At 36.2% G+C, this 22274-nt stretch overlaps 1 protein-coding gene and 1 non-coding gene across 2 annotated transcripts in view; both read right to left on the bottom strand.

Annotated features, from left to right (window-relative positions):
- PTPRC (protein tyrosine phosphatase receptor type C) overlaps nt 1-22274 on the bottom strand; it is a 123673-nt gene that overhangs the window by 46307 nt on the left and 55092 nt on the right. The window contains exons 3-11 of the mRNA XM_039216967.1: nt 21689-21715; nt 17722-17961; nt 15096-15230; nt 11835-11978; nt 11012-11077; nt 9822-9848; nt 7863-8075; nt 5716-5844; nt 4200-4340 (exon numbers count right to left, since the gene is read on the bottom strand). Coding sequence (XP_039072898.1) covers nt 4200-4340; nt 5716-5844; nt 7863-8075; nt 9822-9848; nt 11012-11077; nt 11835-11978; nt 15096-15230; nt 17722-17961; nt 21689-21715 — 1122 coding nt within the window. The remainder of the gene's footprint in view (nt 1-4199; nt 4341-5715; nt 5845-7862; nt 8076-9821; nt 9849-11011; nt 11078-11834; nt 11979-15095; nt 15231-17721; nt 17962-21688; nt 21716-22274) is intronic.
- On the bottom strand, nt 4527-4690 carry LOC120220013. The gene has a single exon (XR_005525438.1). It is a non-coding gene; the product is annotated as a U1 spliceosomal RNA (small nuclear RNA).

Genomic DNA, 22274 nt, shown 5'->3' with positions numbered 1-22274 from the left:
GTATGCTTGTAAAGTAGCAATAACCAATTTGAAAATGAAATTAAGAAAAATACTAGCATAGAATCAGGAATAAATTTAAAATTGGAAATAAATTTAACAGAAGAAGTACAAAATTTGTTCACTAAAAACTATCAAAAATTTTTGTTTAATAATGTAAAGAAGGCAAATAAGTGGGAGGACACCCATATTCATGGACTGGAAGACTAACATTAGTCTTTTTTTAACATTAGTAATTAACTAGTCTTAATAATTTATTTTTACTAATTAGTAATTAGATGACATTACTTCCTCAAGTGATTTTTGCAGATTCAATGCAACCCGCTATCAGAATCCTAACTGGCTTTTCAGGGCAGGGGTGGTTCAATTATTTGAGCACCCAACTCTTGATTTTAGCTCCAGTCATGATCTCAGGGACATGGAATCGAGCCCCACATTAGGCACCATGTTGAGTGTAGAACCTGCTTAAGTCTCTCTCTCTCTCTCTCTTTCTCTCTCTCTCTCTCTCCACCTACACCAGTCCTCCACTCAGGCTCTCTTTCTCTCTCTCTCTCTTTAAAAAAAAATCCAGTTAGGCTACTTTGTATAAATTGACAAGTTGATCCTAAAATTCATATGGAATCCCACAGAAACTTGAATATTCAAAACAATGTTGAAGAAGAACAAAGTTGAAGGAATCACACTTTCTGATTTCCAAAACGTATATAAAGTAGCAGTAATCAACAGTGATACAAGCATAAAGATAGATATGTAGATCAGTGGAATAGAGCTTAGAATGCAGAAATAAGCCCATCATTATGATTAATTTTTGACGAGGTTGGCAAGACCATTCAGTGGGGAAAAGATGGTCTTTTTAGCAAATGGTGTTAGAACAAGAGAATGGCAGGGGGGTCACCTGGGTGGCTCAGTCAGTTAAGCACCCCGACTTCCACTCAGGTCATGATCTTGCGGTTCGTGAGTTCAAGCCCTGCATCGGGCTCTGTGCTGACAGCTCAGAGCCTGAAGCCTTCTTCAGATTCTGTCTCCTTCTCTCTCTGACCCTCCCCTGTTCATACTCTGTCTCTCTCTTCTCACTCAAAAATAAATAAACATTAAAAAAAATAAAGAACGAGAGAATGGCCACATCAAAAGAATGAAATCAAACTCTGACCTCAAATCATATACAAATATTAACTCAAAATGGATCAATAGTGTTAAATTCAAGAAGTAAAACCATCAAATTATTAGAAGAAAATGTAGGAATAAATCTGCATGACTTTGGATTTGGCACTGGGTTTTTAATGTGACACAAAAAGCATAGGCAAAAGAGTAAAAATTGATAAGGTTGACCTCATCAAAATTAAAATCTTATAAGTTTTAAAGTTATCAACAAAGTAAAATGAAAATTCACAGAATCAAAAAAGATATTTGCAAATCATATGTCTGACAAGGCACTTGGGTCTAGAATATATAAAGAACTCTTATTACTCAATTTTTAAAAAATCTAAAAATAGACAAAGGATTTGAATAGATAAAAGATATACCAATGGCCAAAAAAAACCTGAAAGCCATGCTCAAAATTATGAGTTATTATTCCAAATCACAAGGGGGTACCATTTCACAACCACTGAGCTAACTATAATAAAAAGAACAGACAATAAATGAGTGTTGGTAAAGATGTGGATAAGGTAGAACCCTCACGGATTCTTGGTGAGAATGTAAAGTGATGTAGACACTTCAGAAAACAGATGGGCTGTTCTTTAAAATTCAAAACACTAGGTTGTCATATGAGTCCCACATTCCAATCCTAGGTATGAATGCAAGAGTAATGAAAACATATGTATACACAAAACTCATAAATGAATATTCTTGGCAGCATTATTCATAATGGCCAAATAAAGTGGAAAAATTAATCAACTGATGAATGAACAAACAAAATAAGCTATATCCATACAATGGAATATTATCAGGCTATAAAAAAAACCCTAAAGTATTGATACATTTTACAACATGGGAGCACCCTGAAAACATTATGCTAAGTGAAAAAACCCAGTCACTAAAGACAACATATTATAGAATTCCATTTATATGAAATATCCAGACTAGGCAAGTGGAAGGCAAAATCCGTTGAAGCAGAAAGTCAGTTGGCAACTGCATAGGTGTGGAAAGCAGGTGTGGAAAGAGAAATGAAGACAGACTGCTAATAGATATGGGGTTTCTTTTTGGTGTGATGAAAATGTTCTAAAGTTGATTCTGGCAATAATTGCACAACTCTTAATATATTAAAAATAACCCTCTGAATTATATACTTTAAATGGGTGGATCATAGTAGATGAACAGTTTTTCATTTTGTTTTTAAGAATGTAGCTTTTTGGGGTGCCTGGTGACTTAGCCATTTGAGGGTCTAACTTCAGCTCAGCTCATGATCTCATGGTTCATGGGTTTGAGCCCCACATCAGGCTCTGTGCTGTCAGCTCAGAGCCTGGAGCCTGTTTCAGATTCTGTGTCTCCCTGTCTCTCTGCCTTCATGCCCTGTCTCTGTCTCTGTCTCTCTCAAAAATAAATAAACATTAAGAAATAAAGAAGGTAGCTTCTTTGCAATGATCTTGCAAAAATTCCCCCTTTCCTGAAGTAAATGATATGTAAAATGGTTTAATTGCTATTTTCTAATGCTGAAGGATTCTTACATTATTGGGATAAATCTTATTTCATGATTTATTATTATTCTTATTACTATTATAGACCTAACTTTTTAAGAACATTTTTAGGTTCACGGAAAAATTGGGCAGAAGGTACAAAGATTGCTCACATTCCCCTGCCTTCACACATGCATAGTATCCCCCATTACCAGCATCCCTGACCAGGGTTGTACAAGTCATGAACCCACATTGACACATCATTATCTCCCAGAGTCTATATTCATATTAGGGCTCCCTCTTCATGTCGTACATTATATGGGTTTGAGAAAATGTGTCTTATGATATGTACCGATAATTATGGTATCATATAGAGTATTTTTATTGTTCCTCAAATCCTCTGTGTTCTATTTATTTCACCCTTCCCTCTCCTCCCAGGAGCCACTGATCTTTTAACTGCTTCCATAATTTTGCCTTTTTCAGAATATCATATAGTTAGAACCATTCAGCCTTTCCAGACTTTCTTCCTTTCACTTAGTAATTAACATTTAAAGTTTCTTCATGTTTTTTCATGTCTTGATAGCTCATCTCCTTTTAGTGCTCAGTAATATTCCAGGGTCTGGTTGTACTGTGTATCCACCTACTGAACAACATCTTGGTTGCCTCCAAGTTTTGGCAAAAATTATGAATAAAGTTGCTATAAACATCCCTGTGCAGGGTTTTGTGTACCTTAGTACACAAGTACTAAGTACTTGACTTAAGTACCAAGTAAGTATTTGACATAAGTATTTGGCATAAGTATTTGAGCAAATACCAATGAGTGTGATGGCTAGATTGTAAGGTAAGAGTAAGTTTCGTTTTGTAGAAACTACAAATTTCTTCCAAAGTGGCTATACCACCTGCATTCCTCCTCTCTCTGCCTTTCTTTCTTGGTGGTTACTCATAAACTGTCATACACATTATTAACATACTTTTTCTAGCAGATTCTAGATTGGAGTCCGCTGAAAAAAAGTGGAATTTTAGCACTTTTCACTTCCTTCTTCCCTCCATCTCCCAAATGCTACTATTTTCCAAAATGTTTTTTTCCAATTGTTATTAACTTTATAGTCTTGTTATTATTTGTATTGCTTGCATTTTAGTAACACTAATTATCATATTGCCACCAATACTTAGATTCTCCACTGCGTTTTAATAGCCATGTGCCCACTTCTATCAAAGGCAGAGTTTGCTTGAAGGGCAGAGGGTGCTGTAGTGCACCAAGAAAGGAACATGGCTGCAGGAGGAAATGGGAAGGAAGTGAACAAACCGTTTCATGTACCTCAGTTTTGTGTCCACCACAACCTCACAATGGCCTATAATTTGCAGTTAAAAAAAAAAAAACCCAAACAACCAAACAAAATAAACACACAACATAACTTGATAAAGTTTGGATCTTCTATCATCCATTTGAAATTCTACTTTAAAACTTGATACATATCCAATTTCTGAAACCCTTTCTCCAAATCTACAACATTATTTTCTTTGATTCTCAAACAACTATAAGAACATAAAAAGAAATTTTACATATAAGGTAAGTAATATACTCACTTCCAACGTCTGTTTCAAAGGTTCCATTTTTGTTCAAAAACTCATGGGAATCGTAGACTACTTTGAAATTACAGGAATAATTTTGTTTAGGTGAAAGGGGTTCCAAACAAATATAATTCTTATTAGTTGAAGGAAATTTATCTGAAAGAAATAAGTATTGTGTACCAGTACATGTACAAATACAATAATCACATTTAACTTTCTCTTTAGATTTCATATCTGTAATAAATATCTATTACATTGAAAACTATAGCAAATAGGAAATAAGTAAAATATAATAAAAACTACTAAAATTATGCGTGATTTTGCCACACTCAATTTTTTTTCCAGGGGAAAGTGGAAACATAGTCCCCCACTACCACAAATTGTGCATTCGAGTTTCCCACATTTGCGGAAATCTCAGGGGTCAGCACATCCGGAGTGCGATAGATAAGCCTCGTCCTGCGAAAACCACCTTTGTGATGATGGAATCTCCCCTTCCAGATAAGGGTGATACCCCTAATATTAAAGAAAATATTAAAAAGTTTAACTGAATTTGACAGTGTCTCTAATTTCACTGATGGAATGAGTTCTCTGCTCAGAAACTGATAATCCACCTGAGTTAGCCTTTGCCTAATAGATATTTTAACTACATTATTATTTTATCATCAATTCATTATAAATCTGTTCTTGCTTTCTTCATACCGCTCGTATCATAGTTGTGAATCTTCTTTACAACATGATGATTACATTCAGTGTCACACTGCATTCTTTGTGTAGTGTGTATGTGCCTCTGTGTGTCTGTTTGTCTTGCCAAATATGACTTAGCAAATGGCTTTACACCAAGGGAAGAGCTTCCACTTTAATAAATTCAAATAAAAAGAAAAAAACATTAAATCATTAATTATTTAAAAGAACTGGTATCTCAATTATTGTCCCCAGTTTGAACCCAAATCTATTTTCCTAGTGGCATTTACTGTGCTTTTCCCACTTTTCTTTCATGTAAATGTTCCTCAGGTCATCTATGAATTTTGTTGATGGAGGGCTGACCACATAATCTCTTGAGTCATATGATCTTACGTTTGTTTTTCTTTTTATTCTAACAGTATGTGTATCATAATTTTTCTATGACACCCTCCCCTGATAACATTTTCAACAATGCCTTATGTATAATAGTTGCTAAGAAAATTCTTATAAATTAATTGACTTTTGTTATTTCAAAGATTATTTTTTAGGGAAAGTATTTGTCTATTTTGTGAATTTGAGTGGTATAGTGAATACAATGTTTTGACTCCATAAAACTCATGGACCACAAGAGAGTGAAAGAAGGTAGAGGGGAGAGGGAGAGTGGGAGGAAGAGGAGAGAAAGAGAGAGAGACAAGGAGAAAGAGAGAGAGAGAAAGAGAAGAAAGAAAAGCAAGAAGAAAGGGAGGGAAGGAAGGAGGGTAGAAAGGAAGAAAGGAAGGAAAGGACGATTAGATAATATCTAGAACAACTTTCTACCATAAAAGTACTCCAATCAAAGTTATATTCTTACCACATGTAAGTGTGTATCTAATTTTATTTTCATCACAAGTAAAGTTTTTATTTTTTACCACTTTTAAACAAAGAGAAGTATTTGCTTTTATAGCCTCTGTACAAGTTTCCAAAGAGTAACTTTCAGGATCTGTCAAAAAGAAGATATAGAAATAGATGATTAATGATTCATAATATGTGTCATATGCTCAATTAAAGTCACTGAGACTATATTCATGATATAGTCTTTGACAAACATTTAGTTTTGAAAGTTTTTAAAAACTCCAATAATTCAGGGTTTTATATGCTGAATTATATAGCTTATTCTTTTTTTAACATCACACATTCTGGAAAGCATTTAATTGGCAGCATTTTATTTAGAATTTATCTTACCTTTAAAAAATGGAACTCAAGCAAGTTTCTAGATGAAATTGGGGGGTTTTTTTTGCACATTTTAAAGCACTTCATTTTATCTTACTTATATCTTCAATTTTTTAATTTACTCTGTGATTTTTTTATTAAATTATTATTACATAGGTATGGGGGTTCTGTCTTGGTGACTACATCTTTAACTGTCGTTTTCTGTTTCTAAATAATAATTTATTTCAGTAATATTTAGAAAAAATGAATAAGTTAAATGTCATTTTTCAAAAAATACCAAAATTTAACCTAGTTTTTAAGTTTTTCTTTTAATTCCAGTTAGTTAACATACAGTGTAACATTAGTTTCAAGTGTATAATATAGTAGTTCAACACTTCCATACATCACCCTGTACTCAACACAAGTGCAGTCCTTAATCCCTACCCTCTTCAGCCCATCCCTCCATCCCCTTCCACTCTGATAACCATCAGTTTATTATTATAGTTAAGAGTCTGGTTCTTGTTCTCTCTCTCTCTCTCTCTCATCTTTTCCATTTTCTTGTTTGTTTTGTTTCTTAAATTCCACATATGAGTGAAATCATATGGTATTTGTCTTTAACTATTTCACTTCGCATTATACCCTCTAGCTACATCCATGTCATTGCAAATTACATATCTGATACAGGGTTAGTATCCAAAATACATATAAAGAACTTACACAAGTCAACACCCAAAAAGCAAATGATCCAATTTAAAAATGGGCAGAACACATGAACAGACATTTGTCCGAAGGTGATATGCAGATGGCCAACAGACTCATGAAAAGATGCTCATCGTCACTTATCATCAAGGAACTGTGAATCAAAGCTATAAGAGCTATCACCTCACACTATCAGAATGGCTAAAATCAACAACACAATAAACAACAGGTGTTGGTGGAGAAAAAGGACACCTCATGCACTACTGGTGGGAATGCCGCCACTGTGGAAAATAGTATGATGCTTCCTCAAAAAGTGAAAAATAAAATTACCTCATGATCCAGCAATCTCCCTGATGAATATTTCCCCAAATAATACAAGAACGTTAATTCAAAGGGATACATGCATCTCTATGTTTAAAGCAGAATTATTTACAATAGCCAAGATATGGAAGCAAACTTTAACCTATTTGAATTTAACAAATCAATGTTCTTGAATTATTAGGTGATGTGAAAGAGCTGATAAATTTACACAGTTCCTGAATCCCTTTTCCAAAATGCATTTTGTTATATTCTTCAGTGGAGTGGGCTTGATTCCCCCATCCCCTCTTCTTTCCCAGCAGCAGGTGAGCTGGCAAAAGTGACTTGATCACCGTAACATGATTATAACTCTCTTTTACTGTGTGCAAGTATTTTTGTTCTTTACACAAACATCGAATCCTTGACTTTGGGTTTTACCCCAATATACTCCAGGCACACTTGTATCTAGAGGAATAAATATGTGCACATATATATTCAATGACATGAACTAAGTAGGGAGGGGAAGAAAGATTGTGGGTAATCACTTATCCACGGTGGGATAAATAATACCTAATCTACATGAAACACTCTGTAAAAGGAGTATAGGGAGGGGGAGTAAGGGGTAAGGAAGGCTTATGAACTCCTAATTTCACTGGGTTAGAAGACCAGAAAGTTCACCCACTAGAATCCTGCTGACATCCTTTCCCTCATGCCTGTGCATTTACCTGAAAGATTCCTTCATCCACTAGAATGCAAGACATGTAGAATTGTACTTTTTTGTAAAAATACAAATAGAAACCAATTTATATTTACCTGGTGGTACCTCCAATTTTAAAAATTTATATGGAGGAACACATGAAGAATGACTTATAGTAACATTCTTATTTTCACATGCTGCTAGGTTAGGGATCGTATTATTTGAACATGTGGGATTGTTACACTCCACTTCACCACTAACATTTAGTTTTGCTGTAAAGGAGTTAGCTTCATAGTCATAAGTCACATGGATATCTGCATATTTGTCACCTGAAAGAAAATAAAAGTGAGGATTCCCTTTGTAAAAATTTTTCAGAACAAATAAGCTTACTTCAAATTCAAGAGTCTCAACATAGATTTTCAAAAATATCAAGTATCTAACAAAATATCCCCAGAAACATGAAAAAAAAGAACAATCACATCAGATGTATCCATATTTATTTTTTCAAAATTCCCTTTACATCAAGGACCTCAGCTTTTAAGTTTATACTTGGATGATTAATAGATTAATGTCTTATCTTCCTAACTCGATTATATGTTCTATGACGGCAAAGAGCAGTCTAGTTTGAACATCACCACAAACCCAAATCATTACATAAAACCTGTCATTAGTAGGGGCACACTTGCTTGAATTAGTTGTTGAAATGACACGCGAATGAAACATCTGATGAATTTCTTCTTCCTTTATCATTTCCCTTACTTCCTAAAATACAGTTGTTGTTTACCTGTTTCTCCAAATATGTGGAACATTGATTCAGGGACCACAAGCCTCATTATTCTTTTACTTACGTAAAATTATTGATAACGGACCCTCCTAAGTACTACTCCTTATCACTACATCACATTCTCTTCTTTATTTAAAAAACATTCTGTTGAATGGTAAAAATATCTTTCCAACAAATACTAATTCATTCCCTCATTTTTAATCCAAAGAACACTATTAAGCCCTTATTTTATGCTTGGGACAGTGTCTCAAGGAATACTAGGAATACAAGGAATACAAGGAATACTAGGAATACAAATGATCAGCTTTGTAGAGGCTAACGTGGAGACAGACAGATGAGTTGCTACAGATGTGCAAACCCCTAAAATAAGATTATGTGCAACATAACAATAAGGGATAAAGGTAGGGAGAAATCTAGTCAGAGTGTAGGGATAGGAGAGGCTCTCAGAGGAGCTGGGTTACTCAGTTTATATTTTAAAATATGAGCAGGACATAGAAAAATAGATGGTGGGAATCGGTGTGCTGGATGAGAATGGAGTGGAATTCTGAGTAGAGAGGAAGAAGAGCAGGAGAGAACACGGAGGCAGGATGTAAACATTATGTGTTCAGGAATCTTTGAGTAGTTTCATATTCGTTAAGTGAAGAGCATCAAGAGGCAATAATACAAGAGGAATATGATCAGAAAAGACCATATTTATTAAGAAAACATATGAAGGCTGATCTTTACATTTAATGCATGGGCAACTACTGAAGGCAGAGACTTCAGTGGTGAGATTTAGAAATGTGTGGAGGGTTAAGCCTCGACCATGAAAAACTCTACTTTCTCTGAGAAGAGAGTAGGAACATGGGAAAAGGGTTGTACAAACTGTTCTCAAACATCTGCTTTCACCCACACCCTGGCAAGACAGAGACAAAAACAGATTTTTTATTGATAAGCATTGAAGGTATTCTCTACATTTCACATTTATCATTACAATATACCCTTACCTCCTGCCACCCCAAAGCAAAATTGCTATCTTCCACTTCACACATACCCAAACTGAAGTGGCTTCACCAAAGTTGTTTAGCTAGTAATTATTAACTCTGGTGTTCAAATCTTATGTCTGAATATGACCTCAAAGTTTCTTGCCTCTGAAGGACACAGGCTCTTAAGATTTGGAGCTAATCATTGATGTGAAATGAGAGCCAGTGAGTCCAGTTGCTAGTGGGTCTTGGAGATTTGGAATGAAGAAGCAGATAAGGAAAGTGTTATTCTAAAGTGATATATACTGTCGCCAAATTAACAAACTTACCACATGATTGCTTAGGTGTAGTAGTAACTGTAACAGAAGAAAAAGAGAGAACGAAAATTATTAAGGTTTTATTTATAACATTTATAACATCTCTGCTATAGTCATTTTGGGAGAGGGGGTTTATAATGTTTCGACTTCAAAGTCTATGAGTTAGGTTTAACAGACAACTCAGGGTTTGCAGTGCCTAGGACAATGTTTTAGTCTCAAACTTCAAATGTTAAAAACTAATGAGCTAGTTATATAAGACATTTTCATGAGTTTAACCCATAATGATTGTAATAATAATAATACTTAATAATAATAATATAGAGATTTTTTTGAGCACACTTTTGATTATGGTGTGGTGACATGGCTAACTATTCATGTAACCAAACACATGTAAAGGTCCTCATCCCCTTGATTACTCTCAAAATAGATTTATATCATTATAACCCCTAGAGAGTTCAGTTGACACCTTTGTTGAAAAAAATCAGAAAATCAGCAAAGGCTGCTTCACTCTCCAGTTTAACTTTTGTAATTTCTTTGTACATATACTGGATGCAGGGTAATGAAGGGTCTTTCAACAAATTGAAACATATCGTGCGTGAAGCATATTTGCATTTAACTGAAGAAAGAGCGGAAATGTGCTTTGTGAAAGCTAAGAGATCCTGCTAATCTGGCCTTTGAGTTAGAAAAATTTGGGAGAGAACCATGGGCTTGCAGGCTCTGCCATGGCCGACCCACTGACTGTCACTGCCAATTGCCAAGTTCATTCAGATCCCTTGCCTTTGCTTTCATGCTCCATGACTGGAGCTCTGCAATCAACCCTCTGCGAGTCACCACTTGGAAGGCAGAGACCCACTGATAGAATTGTTCTTTTTCATACTAATACCTAAGCCCACTCTTTGAGAAAGAAGTCCCAGTATCTTTGATCCTTTTTCTATGCATTTGCATAAAGTACACAACTCTTGGGGGATGTTATAATGATATGATATCACAGTAACATTATGCGCTGATCTCACCAGCTGTTCTACAGCTAAAATATGTGTTGTAAGATGAACTGCTATTCCATAGCCCCCCCATGATTAGAATACTCAAATGAACTTCTCCAAAAAAGGAGCCCACTGGAGAGCAAATGGAAGACCCTTCTATGAGCACATCCCAGGTACGTGGTAGTGGTATGATTGCATGGCTGAGGGTAAGGTTGTCACCTATTGTTGTGGGAGCAGTTGTTAAGGTAATGCTTGTTGCGGGTGAAGTGGACATAAGATTCAAATCTGCAAGGAAATGAACAGAGAAGACAAGTTAATGAGTTTGTCATAATGAAGGTCAAGGGAAAAACTCTTCAGCAAAGATTCTTTCTTTCTTTCCTCACTGAATCATTGGAATTGACACTTGCTTGTTTTTAAAATAAGAAAGTGAACCAAAGCTTTATCTACCAGTGGCCCTTTAAGATAACCAATAGTTCAAATAATTAGAGCTTGACATTCAATAAGTTGAGAGAAACTCTTCATCCGTTGGGGTAATTCTTACCTGATGTGCAATCTTCCTGAAACTACTCCTTTCTCCTTCAATAACCTCCTTATTTTAATTACTAATAAGGATCCCACTTAGTCTTTTTAAACATTCACTGCCTCCCAGGCATTTTACATATTCAGTCCTCACATCCACCCTCTAAAATGAATATTGTAATATCCATTTTTACAGAAGGGAAAACCATCACACAAAAACTATTAGTAGCTTGTGCTAAAAGTCATCCAGAAGCTTAACGGGAATGGATTGGATCCCAGGGCCATATGACTCAAGTCTATTTTCTCTCTTCCTTGCCATGAACATTCATTATATGAATAACAAAATAAGGTACGCCAAGAAACAAAGCTTACTGGCAAGTTTATTTTGGCTAATTTGATGTCAGTATGTGAAACTTCACTGCAGACAACATGTGGTATGAAATACATAAAAGAACTGCATTCAAGCTTCAAATTTCCAGTTTGTTATCCACAACCTACAACCCCTAGGGCACCGTGGCCAAACCTGAGGAGTTATCTTTGGAGGTGATGCTGGAGATGAGTGAGCTAAGGGCAGCAGGGCTGCTGTGTGCGGGGCTGAGGGTCGCTACTGGTGTGAAAGCTTTGTCTGCAGGAAAGGTGCTGAGTGGAATCTTCTCTCCTGGAAAACCTGCAATCAGAAAGGCCACCATCACGGTCATCCATTTCTGCCACAGAAGGGCAACAGCCAGACACTCAGCATAAACAGAGGTATCGAGGCTAAGCCAAGCAACAAGTGAGCACTTAGTTGTCTGCGTTCTGTAAAACTAAATGAAAACCAGCCGGGTTTGCAGAAAAAAAATAACATCATGCAACTCAACGCCTAGGCAGCTCTGTAATCAGAACACCACTTGTAAAAGTATTTGGCACCTGAGGAGATAGCTTGTTTGCACAAGCCAGCGAGGCCAAGCTTTCCAACCAAGGGATGCCTTAGGTGATGGAGGAAATGCACCCAAGTGACAGAGTGGGGCGCTGGCTTGCTGGTGCTGACAAAGACGGGCCCGGAGCTCTGGGTGGAGAAGGGTGTGTGAAGGTTGGGAGAAGAGGAAGTACAATGTACCATGTGCCGGAAACCTCGCCTCGGGGGCACCTCCCTGGGGAGGCATTTCTGGGTGCAGGTGCTTAGGTCTAATTTTCTTACATTAGAGCTGAATGGGCTTCTGCCTCTACAGCTGCTGAGCTCAGGGTGTTTTCCTTTCCAGATGGAGGTAACAATTCTACTTTCACTATGTTGACTGCCCTTCCCAGGAAAAAATCAAATTGGTTTAGAACCAAAGAACTTCCACATCATGCAGACACCCTTTCCTTATTTTCCAAGCACACTTAAGCAAATACATATAGAATTAGGTGCCATTGCTAAAGAAACCGCACAGTGTATTTGGTTAGAATATGTCATTGCCAAGGTTCAAAGCACCTAAGGCGTGCTACACCCTCCTGCAGACATCACACGCAGAATTCTGGCACAAGAAATCAGTATGTATTCACTGGGTGCCTTCTAGAGGACTGGAACTCTGGAAGTTGCCATGGGAAAAAAAAAAAAAAAAAGAAAGAAATACTAACTAGCCTCTACAGGAGATTGTTTGGTTATCTCACTGTCATGGTCCCTGGGGTCTTTGGTTCAATGATATGAGATTAGTCTTGCATTTGTAAGATTCTTAGGGTTTCAGCAGAGTGAAACAGGCATGCACATTCTGAAAACGGTTTCAGGGCAAGCAAGTGGGCATTGTCCAATTACAAACCGAGCCATTAGCATTGAAAAGGCATCTTCCAAAAATTTGAGTTTAGGTTCTCAGCTCAGTCTTCAGAAGCCACTACCTCCCCTGCATTTAACTAAACCATAGAGTAGAATGAATAACATAAAGATCTGTTCTGCAGTTCTGTATCCCCAGAGAAGGTCTCCAACAGAACATAGAGAAGAGTAGGAGGGTTTAATTTTTCCTAAAACAAAGTAAAACTTTAGATGCAGAAATGACCCTCTGCTGAGTTTTAAAAATCAGAGGTTTGGGGCACCTGGGTCGCTCAGTTCGTTAATAGTCCAACTTCAGCTCAGGTCATGATCTCGGGGTTCCTGAGTCTGGCCCAAAGTCGGGCTCTGGGCTGACAGCTTGGAGCCTGGAGCCTGGATTCTGTGTCTCCCTCTCCTTCTCTGCCCCTTCCCCACCTCTCTCTCCCAAAAGTAAAATAAAAAACATATTTTTTTAAAATTCAGCTGGTTTGTCTTCCTCGTTCCTCCACATTCTTTCCTTTCTTCTCTTCCACATGCTTGTTCCCTTGGCCTCCTCCAAGAGCCCCCTGTCCTCATGCTGTTCTAAAGCCCCTACTGTCTCTCCCCAACTTCCCTGCCTTCCCCCTTCATGTGAAAACTATTTCCTTGTGCAGGTAATCTCAGTGCTGATTTAGGAGCGGCTTTTTCAATTTTCATTAGGTTAATGAATCCTAATCAGTTTTTAATTAGTGGAATCCACCACTATGAGAGTAAGCATTTCTTCAGGAGGACAAATGGAGTGGGTTTTGCGACAATCAGCCGCTGCAGGCCAGTCCTCTAGCTATTTTACAGCTCCATCTCGTCCACAACTTCTGAGCCTGTGGCGTTGCTAAAAGCTCCAGAAATTCTTACTGTAGCTCTGCAGCTGGAGTGGATGGAACAGGGCAGGGCGGGGAGGGCAGCTCTTTCCCCGGTCACTTCAAGTTTGTGCATTGCCTGTAATGATTTTGGTGCCAAGGGAAGAGTTTTAATACCTCATAATTCTTCTGTTTGATATGTCTGGCTTCCCTATTTGATTCATATTTAAAGAAAGGCCACTTTAGTGCCTGCTCTGTGGGCTCTCCCATTTAATCTTTGATTTTCAGGCATTGAAGCCACTACGTTTTTATATATATTCGTGTGGATTTTTGTCTTTCAGGATTTTAAAAAAAGGCACCATGAAGCCACTTAGACCCTGATTTTGGAAAGATAAAGGAGGAGATATTTTGCACTGTTTTATATACAGAGATGGAAAGCTGAAAGAATCTTAATGTTTGGATGGGGAAAATGGAGCCGCTAGTTTTTTCCATTCATTTTTTTTTATGTTTTATTTTACTTCTGAGATAGAGAGAGAGAGAGAGAGAGAGACAGCATGAACAGGGGAGGGTCAGAGAGAGAGGGAGATACAGAATCTGAAACAGGCTCCAGGCTCTGAGCTAGCTGTCAACACAAAGCCTGGCTCAGGGCTCGAACCCACGAACTGTGAGATCATGACCTGAGTTGAAGTCGGTCGCCTAACCGACTGAGCCACCGAGGCGCCCCTCCATTCTTTTAAAAAACAGTTAAACTGTGGTTACAATTTCTTAGTGGCCTTCATTGATAATGGAAGTCATTTACTGTTCATGATTTTGTTTATGGGTTAGAAGTCTATCAGTAACATTTCCTACATATTATTCTTCATTACTAGCAAAAGTTTTCACTGTGCAGTGGTACTTGCCCCAATATGAAGAAACGTACAGAATACCCTGAATAACTGTTTATTCCGGAACAGGCTTTTCCTTTATTCTCCTAAGTCTCATTCTTTATTATTTCATCTGTACTACAAGGGCCTTAATTAGGTTTCCTCGTAAATCTAAGGCTACCCAGGAAAGTATGAAATTCCAAATTAACCAACTAGCAAGTGCTACACGTTTAACAAGTGGTTGGATTCCCTGACACCACTCTGAAACACAGGCAGCTGTCATGCTCTCTTCACAGTTGCACAAATCTAAAAGCCCGGCAAACCTGATGTGTCATTCCTCCCCGGAGCAGGGGTGAGTGCGGGAGAGGCAGCAATGCTGCTAGGTGTCTGCGTGTCAGATCCGGCAGAGGGCGCCTGCGAGTCTGCGTGCGTGGAGAAGGGAGCCGGCTGTGTAGCTCCTAAGGTAAGAAAGTGAAATCATTTCAGTATTTCCCTGCTGCAGAGGAAACATTTAAATACTGAGACGTTATCAGTATATTTGTTTACTAAACCGTGAAATGACCCAATCTATTAAAATGTGTGTCTGCCTCTATTTAAGTTTCCCTGGCAGGAAGGTGGCACCTGAGTTCTTCATTTACATATTCCCAGAGGCTCCCTGGGGCCCAGTTGACCCTGATTAAGTCATAGATGACTCAGGTTTCCAGGTGGCTTTCTTTCTTTTTTTTTTTTTTCCTCCAAATCTCTGTGAGCTTTTTGAATTCTCCTTCAACTTTACAAACTGAAAGTTGGGGTATTTCTTCGTGGGCAGAATCAGCAAAGAAGTCCTCAATATACAATATGCAAATCATAAAAAAAAGAAAAAAATAGAAAAATGGACAAGACATGTAACAGATATCTGATGTATACAACGACTAAAAAGTATATGCAAAAATGCTCATCACTATGAAATTTTTTAATGTTAAAATAAAATATTTTAACTATCACACTGGCAGAGTTTTGAAAGATTAATAATATCTAGTATTGGAAAAGATGTGGGGTAACAGTTCACACACACCCACATTCTCTCAGAGACTCACATGTCTAGAGTCTGGAGGAGATATCACCACAGATAAAATTGGATCTTTAAGGGTCAGGGTTTGGAGAAACAGTATTTTCATTGTGTATGTGTGTAAAAAAAAAATACTTTATATGTAAACTAGTATATATAAGCATAAAGTATATACTTTATGTATACTTCTATGTTGATGTTTTGCAACATGCATAAAATATTTTTGTAAAAATAATATTACATAATTAAGTCTAATGTTATGCAAAAGATGCTTATTGTATTCATTTTTGAAAATGCTTGAAAATATTATAGTGTTAGAAACATTGATTAAGGAAATTTCTACTTATATATATCAGTAAGCAGGAAAATTGGATTGTATTCCATAATACAAATCAATTACAATCATAAATTAAATCACACATACAGATTTTATCCCAGTAGATAATTCAAGTATCACCGGGTAGCAAAGTTATTTTGTAGGGGGATAAAATGTCTTATTTTATCTGAAAATGTAGGAAGTCTTCCAAGCTAACCTTACCATCGTATTATTGTGTCAGCGCAAGTTTGTATTTTAGTATTATTCATCCTTATTTCCAGTCTATTCCATTTTAAACATTTTCTTCTCACATTCTGCTTCATAAGGAATAGGATATGTGTGTGCTTGTGTACATGAAGCAAAATGAGGAAACTTTAAAATGGAAAACTGTGTGACATTACTCAGCCAGTAAAACAGTTTAGCCTGGAATGTTCTACCTAACCATTAACATCCTCGTTCTCCCATTCTTTTTGTTAATATTTTGGGCGATGGATCCAAATGTTTGCAATGTTTAGATAGATCCTAGCCACTACTCTGCTAAGGTGGAAGGAAAAAATGGAGCAAAGACTGAATTTACAGTTCTGTAATCAACATAAGGAGGCATTTATCATTTATTTACCTGCTTATTATGGCCAATAAACTTCATCATTATGGTACTCAAAACATTACAATGTACCCCTCTGCCAAATTTCTGAGATAGTGTTAAATTTACTTGTTTTTCAAACTAAGATTAATAGTACTGTTAGGTAAATAGCTTATTCTCTAATCAAAGTATGTCTATAAACCTGTTTGCCTCCAAAAATGACAACATAGCACGTTATTTCAGAAAAGGCATAAATAACCCTCATGATGGTTGACTTATGTGCCAAATACACTGGCAGACCTAACATTAAATATATAACGAGCAAATCACAGATTTACTGGAATTCTGAAGAGTGTCAGTGGTCTTCCCTGGTAAAACTACCTCCCACATCACTGGTATTTTGCTATGAAAGTGGCCACATTACCTAAATTCCACCATAAGACCCACAACCTTGATTATTTTTTAAATGCCAATATCTCTGGAGGAAATTCAAACAACTAAGCTGGATTATTGATCCTCAGTGTGTTTTTTAAAAAATAAATTGTTTATCTCCAGTAATTTTCTGATATTGAGATTTTGGATTTCAACAATGAAAGATTCTACTTTGGAATTACAGCCAAGGAGGGAAGACTGACAAAGTCCTGAAATGAGTTCTGACAGATCTGGCATCACAGAAATCCCACGTGAGCAGAAAGGGGATGATGACTCAGGGCATGTAGTTCAGTGGCTACTGAAGAAACTCCCCTCCCTTTTCCAACCAGTCTTCCTTACAGGGGCTTCCCTGTCTCCCTACCCATCATCTCCTTAACAACGTGCCTTCATTACTTTGATCAGTCAAAATTTCATGAACACCTGGATGTTCTACACTTTCTATGTTTGAATGAAACCACATATGTAGAAATTGCACACTTATTTGAAAGAAAAACAGTTCTGATAACTTTCAGATTCAAAAAGAAAGACAAATTCTCCTAAACTCATTTCAGTTAACACCTCTGTGCCGACCTGTCACATTAAGAGTATTAGCATTATCTGAAGAGTTCAGGAAGTCTTCAGTTGAAGGATGGTCTGGACTAAGAGTAGGCGTGGTCTCTTCAGTTGAAGGATTGTCTGGACTAAGAGTAGGCGTGGTCTCTGAGGAGTTATTTTCTCTTTCAGAGATGCTTGGAAGTGAGAATGTAGTGATGCGGGCAGGTAAGGGGTCTCTTGGAGCCAGAATACTGGGCTCTTCTGTTGAATTCAGTCCTATGATATTCATGGGAGATGTAAAAAGGAAAGCAAAATAAATACATGAATCATATCCTGCAACATATACTCATCTGAGTTAACTAACTCCCCAGTCCATTACAGTGTGTATATAAATATATATATATATGTGTGTGTGTGTAAATACACAAAACATATAGACATGATTTTTACCATGTATATTTTACCAAATACATATATACATATGGATAGAAGACAGATACATACATACATACATACATACATACATACATACAAAGACTTAGATGTAGTGGCTAAAGATACAAATGGGGAAATAAAATTGAAAGCAGCTATTCCCTAACCTCTTCCCTTTCAGTTTCTGGTTTCCTAACTGTCCAAAGCAGTTGGGTTCAAAAGGATGGAGCAAACATATAAAGAAAATTGATAACAAATTGTAAAAAAACAAAAAAACTTATCAATGAGCACTAGAAAAAGATAGTTTAAAGGAGATTGTTAGGAGGACTAGTGTCCTGGGATGGGTGAAATGNGAAAATTGATAACAAATTGTAAAAAAACAAAAAAACTTATCAATGAGCACTAGAAAAAGATAGTTTAAAGGAGATTGTTAGGAGGACTAGTGTCCTGGGGGGGGGGGGGGGGGGGGGGGGGGATGAAAGATAAAAGTTTTAGGTATACACTGATTTTCTTATGATTTTATTCTTAAGTGATCTTTGTACCCAACATGGGGCTTGAACTTACAACCCCGAGATCAAGAGTTGCATGCTTTACTGACTGAGCCAGCCAGGTACCCTCACACTGATTCATTTTCGGAAATCAAAAACAAAGCAAAATTGGATAGAAGACAGGGAAACAAAATTCTCAAACAGATACACAATGGCCCAAGTCTACAAAAATGTTTTCGACTTTGTGATAATATAAGACACACAAATTGAGATATTGCAATAACACTTTCCACTGTTTTAATTCACTTCAGAAGACAAAAACAAGGTGACCAGGTAGTGCTGAAATAGGGAACCCATAGCTGATAGAAGTATACAACTGATAAAAGCCTTCTGCAGGGCACATTAGCAATGCATATTAAAAGACTTTAAATCTTTTGTGTTCTTTTACTCAGAAGGTGTATTTCCTTATAGAAGAATGGGGAGAAATACACCAAAATTGTTATTTAAAAAAAAAAAAAAACCACATTGTGATCTCTGGATACTGAGCTTATGAAGATGTGGGGTTTTCCCCTAAGTTTTCTATGTTTAACGTATATTCATTTCAGTGAATCATCAAATTTATGTTTTTCAATATTTAATTAACAAAAAATTAAATATCACACAAGTATTTTAACAATTCAGTCCAACAAAAATGAGTAAGAGAAAAGGGACCACTTATGGAAGGAAATTGCGGATGGGAGGAACTGGAAAAGATGAAAGGATTTTAAGGGAATTAAGAAAATGGAAGTAGAAAGGACACAGAGAAGTCCTGGCTTCATTCAAGGTGAAGTGAAATCAGTGTTGACTAAGTCCAGATAAAAACCATCCAAGCCGTAGTGAACTGCCCCAACGCCCCAAGCACGTAAAATAATGTAGAACTCTTCTGTGGTTACTGAAATACAAAGTGATAGTACATTTGTTACGGTTGTTGTTTTCCAAGGAAAATTTTCAATCTCTAGAATTTCGTAATCTAATAACACACAAAGCTACGTATTTACTAGCAAACCTCTGCCCGTAATACACGCCAACGTATCTAGTGAAGTGATAGGCAAGTCACTCCTTCCCGTCTTCAGTGTAAAATCCTAAATCCTACTTGACATATTCTCTCACCTGCTCTATGTTGAATAAAAGGAAGGGGCAAGGGTGGCGGCGGCAGTGAAGACAGGAAGAAGAAAGACAGGGAGAGAGATTAAGAAGATGAAAAGGAGAGGAGGAGGTGCTTAAAATTCTGTGCAAGACCATTAATGTAGTTTCCTCACTATAGACTTGAACAATTATTAATTTGTTGTTTTTCGGTTAACCTGTCTTTGGTTTTGGCACAATTCCAATGCTCGCCTTAGCTCTGAGAGAAATGTGACATTTTCCCTTTATCACCCACGCCCACTTATCTTTTAGATTTGAATTACAAAAAGACTAGAAGGAAAATCACGCCAAATACCTCCCATAATAGTGTTATGCTTTGTTGAAGAGCAGCATTCCTAAAGATTGTACCTCATCAAGTAACTTCAGTCCAAGGTCTATGAAAAAACAGTATTCAGAAAACTACCTTTCTCCCTAGAAGCCTTAATATTCTTGCACACATCTTAACCTCAGTTCACCTCCCCTGGTTAAATAAACAAGACTTTAATTCAGGATGAGAAAACATGCTCCAATTGTACATTGTCCTTTATTTTCATTTTGGAGATATCACTGGTTTCCACTGATCACATTCCTGTTCATAATATTTGCAAGAGGCCATTCTCATTTGCATTTTGGGGCACTATTTTGACTTACCTGATATCATCATTTGGAGGCTTTTTGTAACAGTGCAAAGATAACGGAAACTTTCTCAGTAAGGTGATGAGCCATCTAGCATTCTAAGCGTTCATCCCCTATTTCTACCTCATTCCCATTCCCCTCCTGCAGCAATAACCAGTTTATATGATTGGAATGAACTTCATCATTTGTAAAAGGTGGAGATGCTAAAATGCACGAGAGTAGCTGGCATAAACCAATCATATCTTGCTATGCATTAATGACTTTCATGTATTTATAAAACTTCTCTGCCATAGTATACAAACATAAATTCCAACAGTACATATTTTAAAAAATAAGAGAATGTGCTTCTTATGCAGGTTCAAGAGCATTTTGTTAGTATTCACATACTTCCTTGTTTCCATAGTTCAGAATGAATTTTCGTTAATTACAAAACCAATTCCTTTAATAACTCAATTCTCAGAACATTTTGAATGTACATAACTACAACTGTGCATTATAATTATTAAATCAGAATTGTCTTAGTGGCTTTACTTACCTTCTTAATGCATACTATCAACTGTATGATGAATCAGGAAATCAGTAATACATTTTATATTACAATAACATTTAAGTGATATAACTTATTTTTAACCACATGAAATGTACTTTCCTCTCTTATTTTTGAGTGTAATATGTACGCATTTGTTTTAACATCTTCATTGTTTAAATTTAATCTATCTCAGGATTAGAATACTCATTAAGACTATTAATTCCATTGTGACAATAGAATCTGGAAATGATTATTATAAAACATCTTACTACTCTCAAAGCTTTTTTTAATATATTATATATATGTATATATGTATTTAAGCATTTATATATATACTTAAGCATATATAATATATTTAGAATTCTAATTTCTCAGAAAATTCCTATACAAATTTTTGAGTATAAAATTTTGCAACCTAACTTGAATTATTTGTAATGTTAAAATTTAAAAAGAGATTAGAATCCTGTTATGCAATTTGTTGTCAAGTTTAAGAAAAGTTATAATTTATACACAATAACAAGTATACAAATAATACATTCAAGTAGTTATCAAACTTTATATCTTATAAACAGGAATATTAAGAACAAGAAAATATCAAGAACACTTTTGTAATTCAAGAAATAATTCATAATTATAACATGTGTCCTTATAAAATTATTTTACTAGACAATAATGGAAAACTCTATTAACATTAAATATATATATAAACTTTGCAACAAAATAATAAAATAAGTAAAATGAAAATATTAATTCTTACCAGTATTGGAGCGAGTGCTGTCTTCTCCTGAAAAAAGGAAAACAAACATCTCTTAGAAAATTTGAAATTTCATTATATATATGTAAATATGTTAGATTTACATATATACATCATCTCTAAGTTAGCATTCACAAAGTGACAATTTTCTGTACCTTTTACCACTGAAACTATATTCCTTCTCTTAAGATCATGTTTACAGTGTCCAAGTGTGTCAAAACTATGCTATTAGTTTTTTAATTCTCAGGTAAAATAAAAAAGTATTAGAATAAAGGAGAGCTATTAGAATTAATTTCAAGCCTGCAAAAGATTTTGGACTTTTTTCTCAAATGCATTCATTTATTTAGATAATAATGATTATTTATTGAGTGCCGATTATGTGCTATGCTATATGCCACATACTAGTGATATAATATGACCATGATAGAGAAATTTCCTGCTGCCAAAGAGCTCAGTTCAGTGTGAGATACAGACCAAAAAATAAAGAAAAGGAAGGAAGGAAGGAAGGAAGGAAGGAAGGAAGGAAGGAAGGAAAAAAGAAAAAGTCTTACAGTGTGATGACCAATGAGACAGAATGCACTATAGCAGC

The sequence above is a fragment of the Hyaena hyaena genome, unplaced genomic scaffold, assembly GCF_003009895.1.
Source record: "Hyaena hyaena isolate Hyena2069 unplaced genomic scaffold, ASM300989v1 scaffold_666, whole genome shotgun sequence".
Classification (NCBI taxonomy): Eukaryota; Metazoa; Chordata; class Mammalia; order Carnivora; family Hyaenidae; genus Hyaena; species Hyaena hyaena.
The sequence above is the reverse complement of the archived record's forward strand: the minus strand, read 5'-3'. Positions and strand labels throughout refer to the sequence as shown.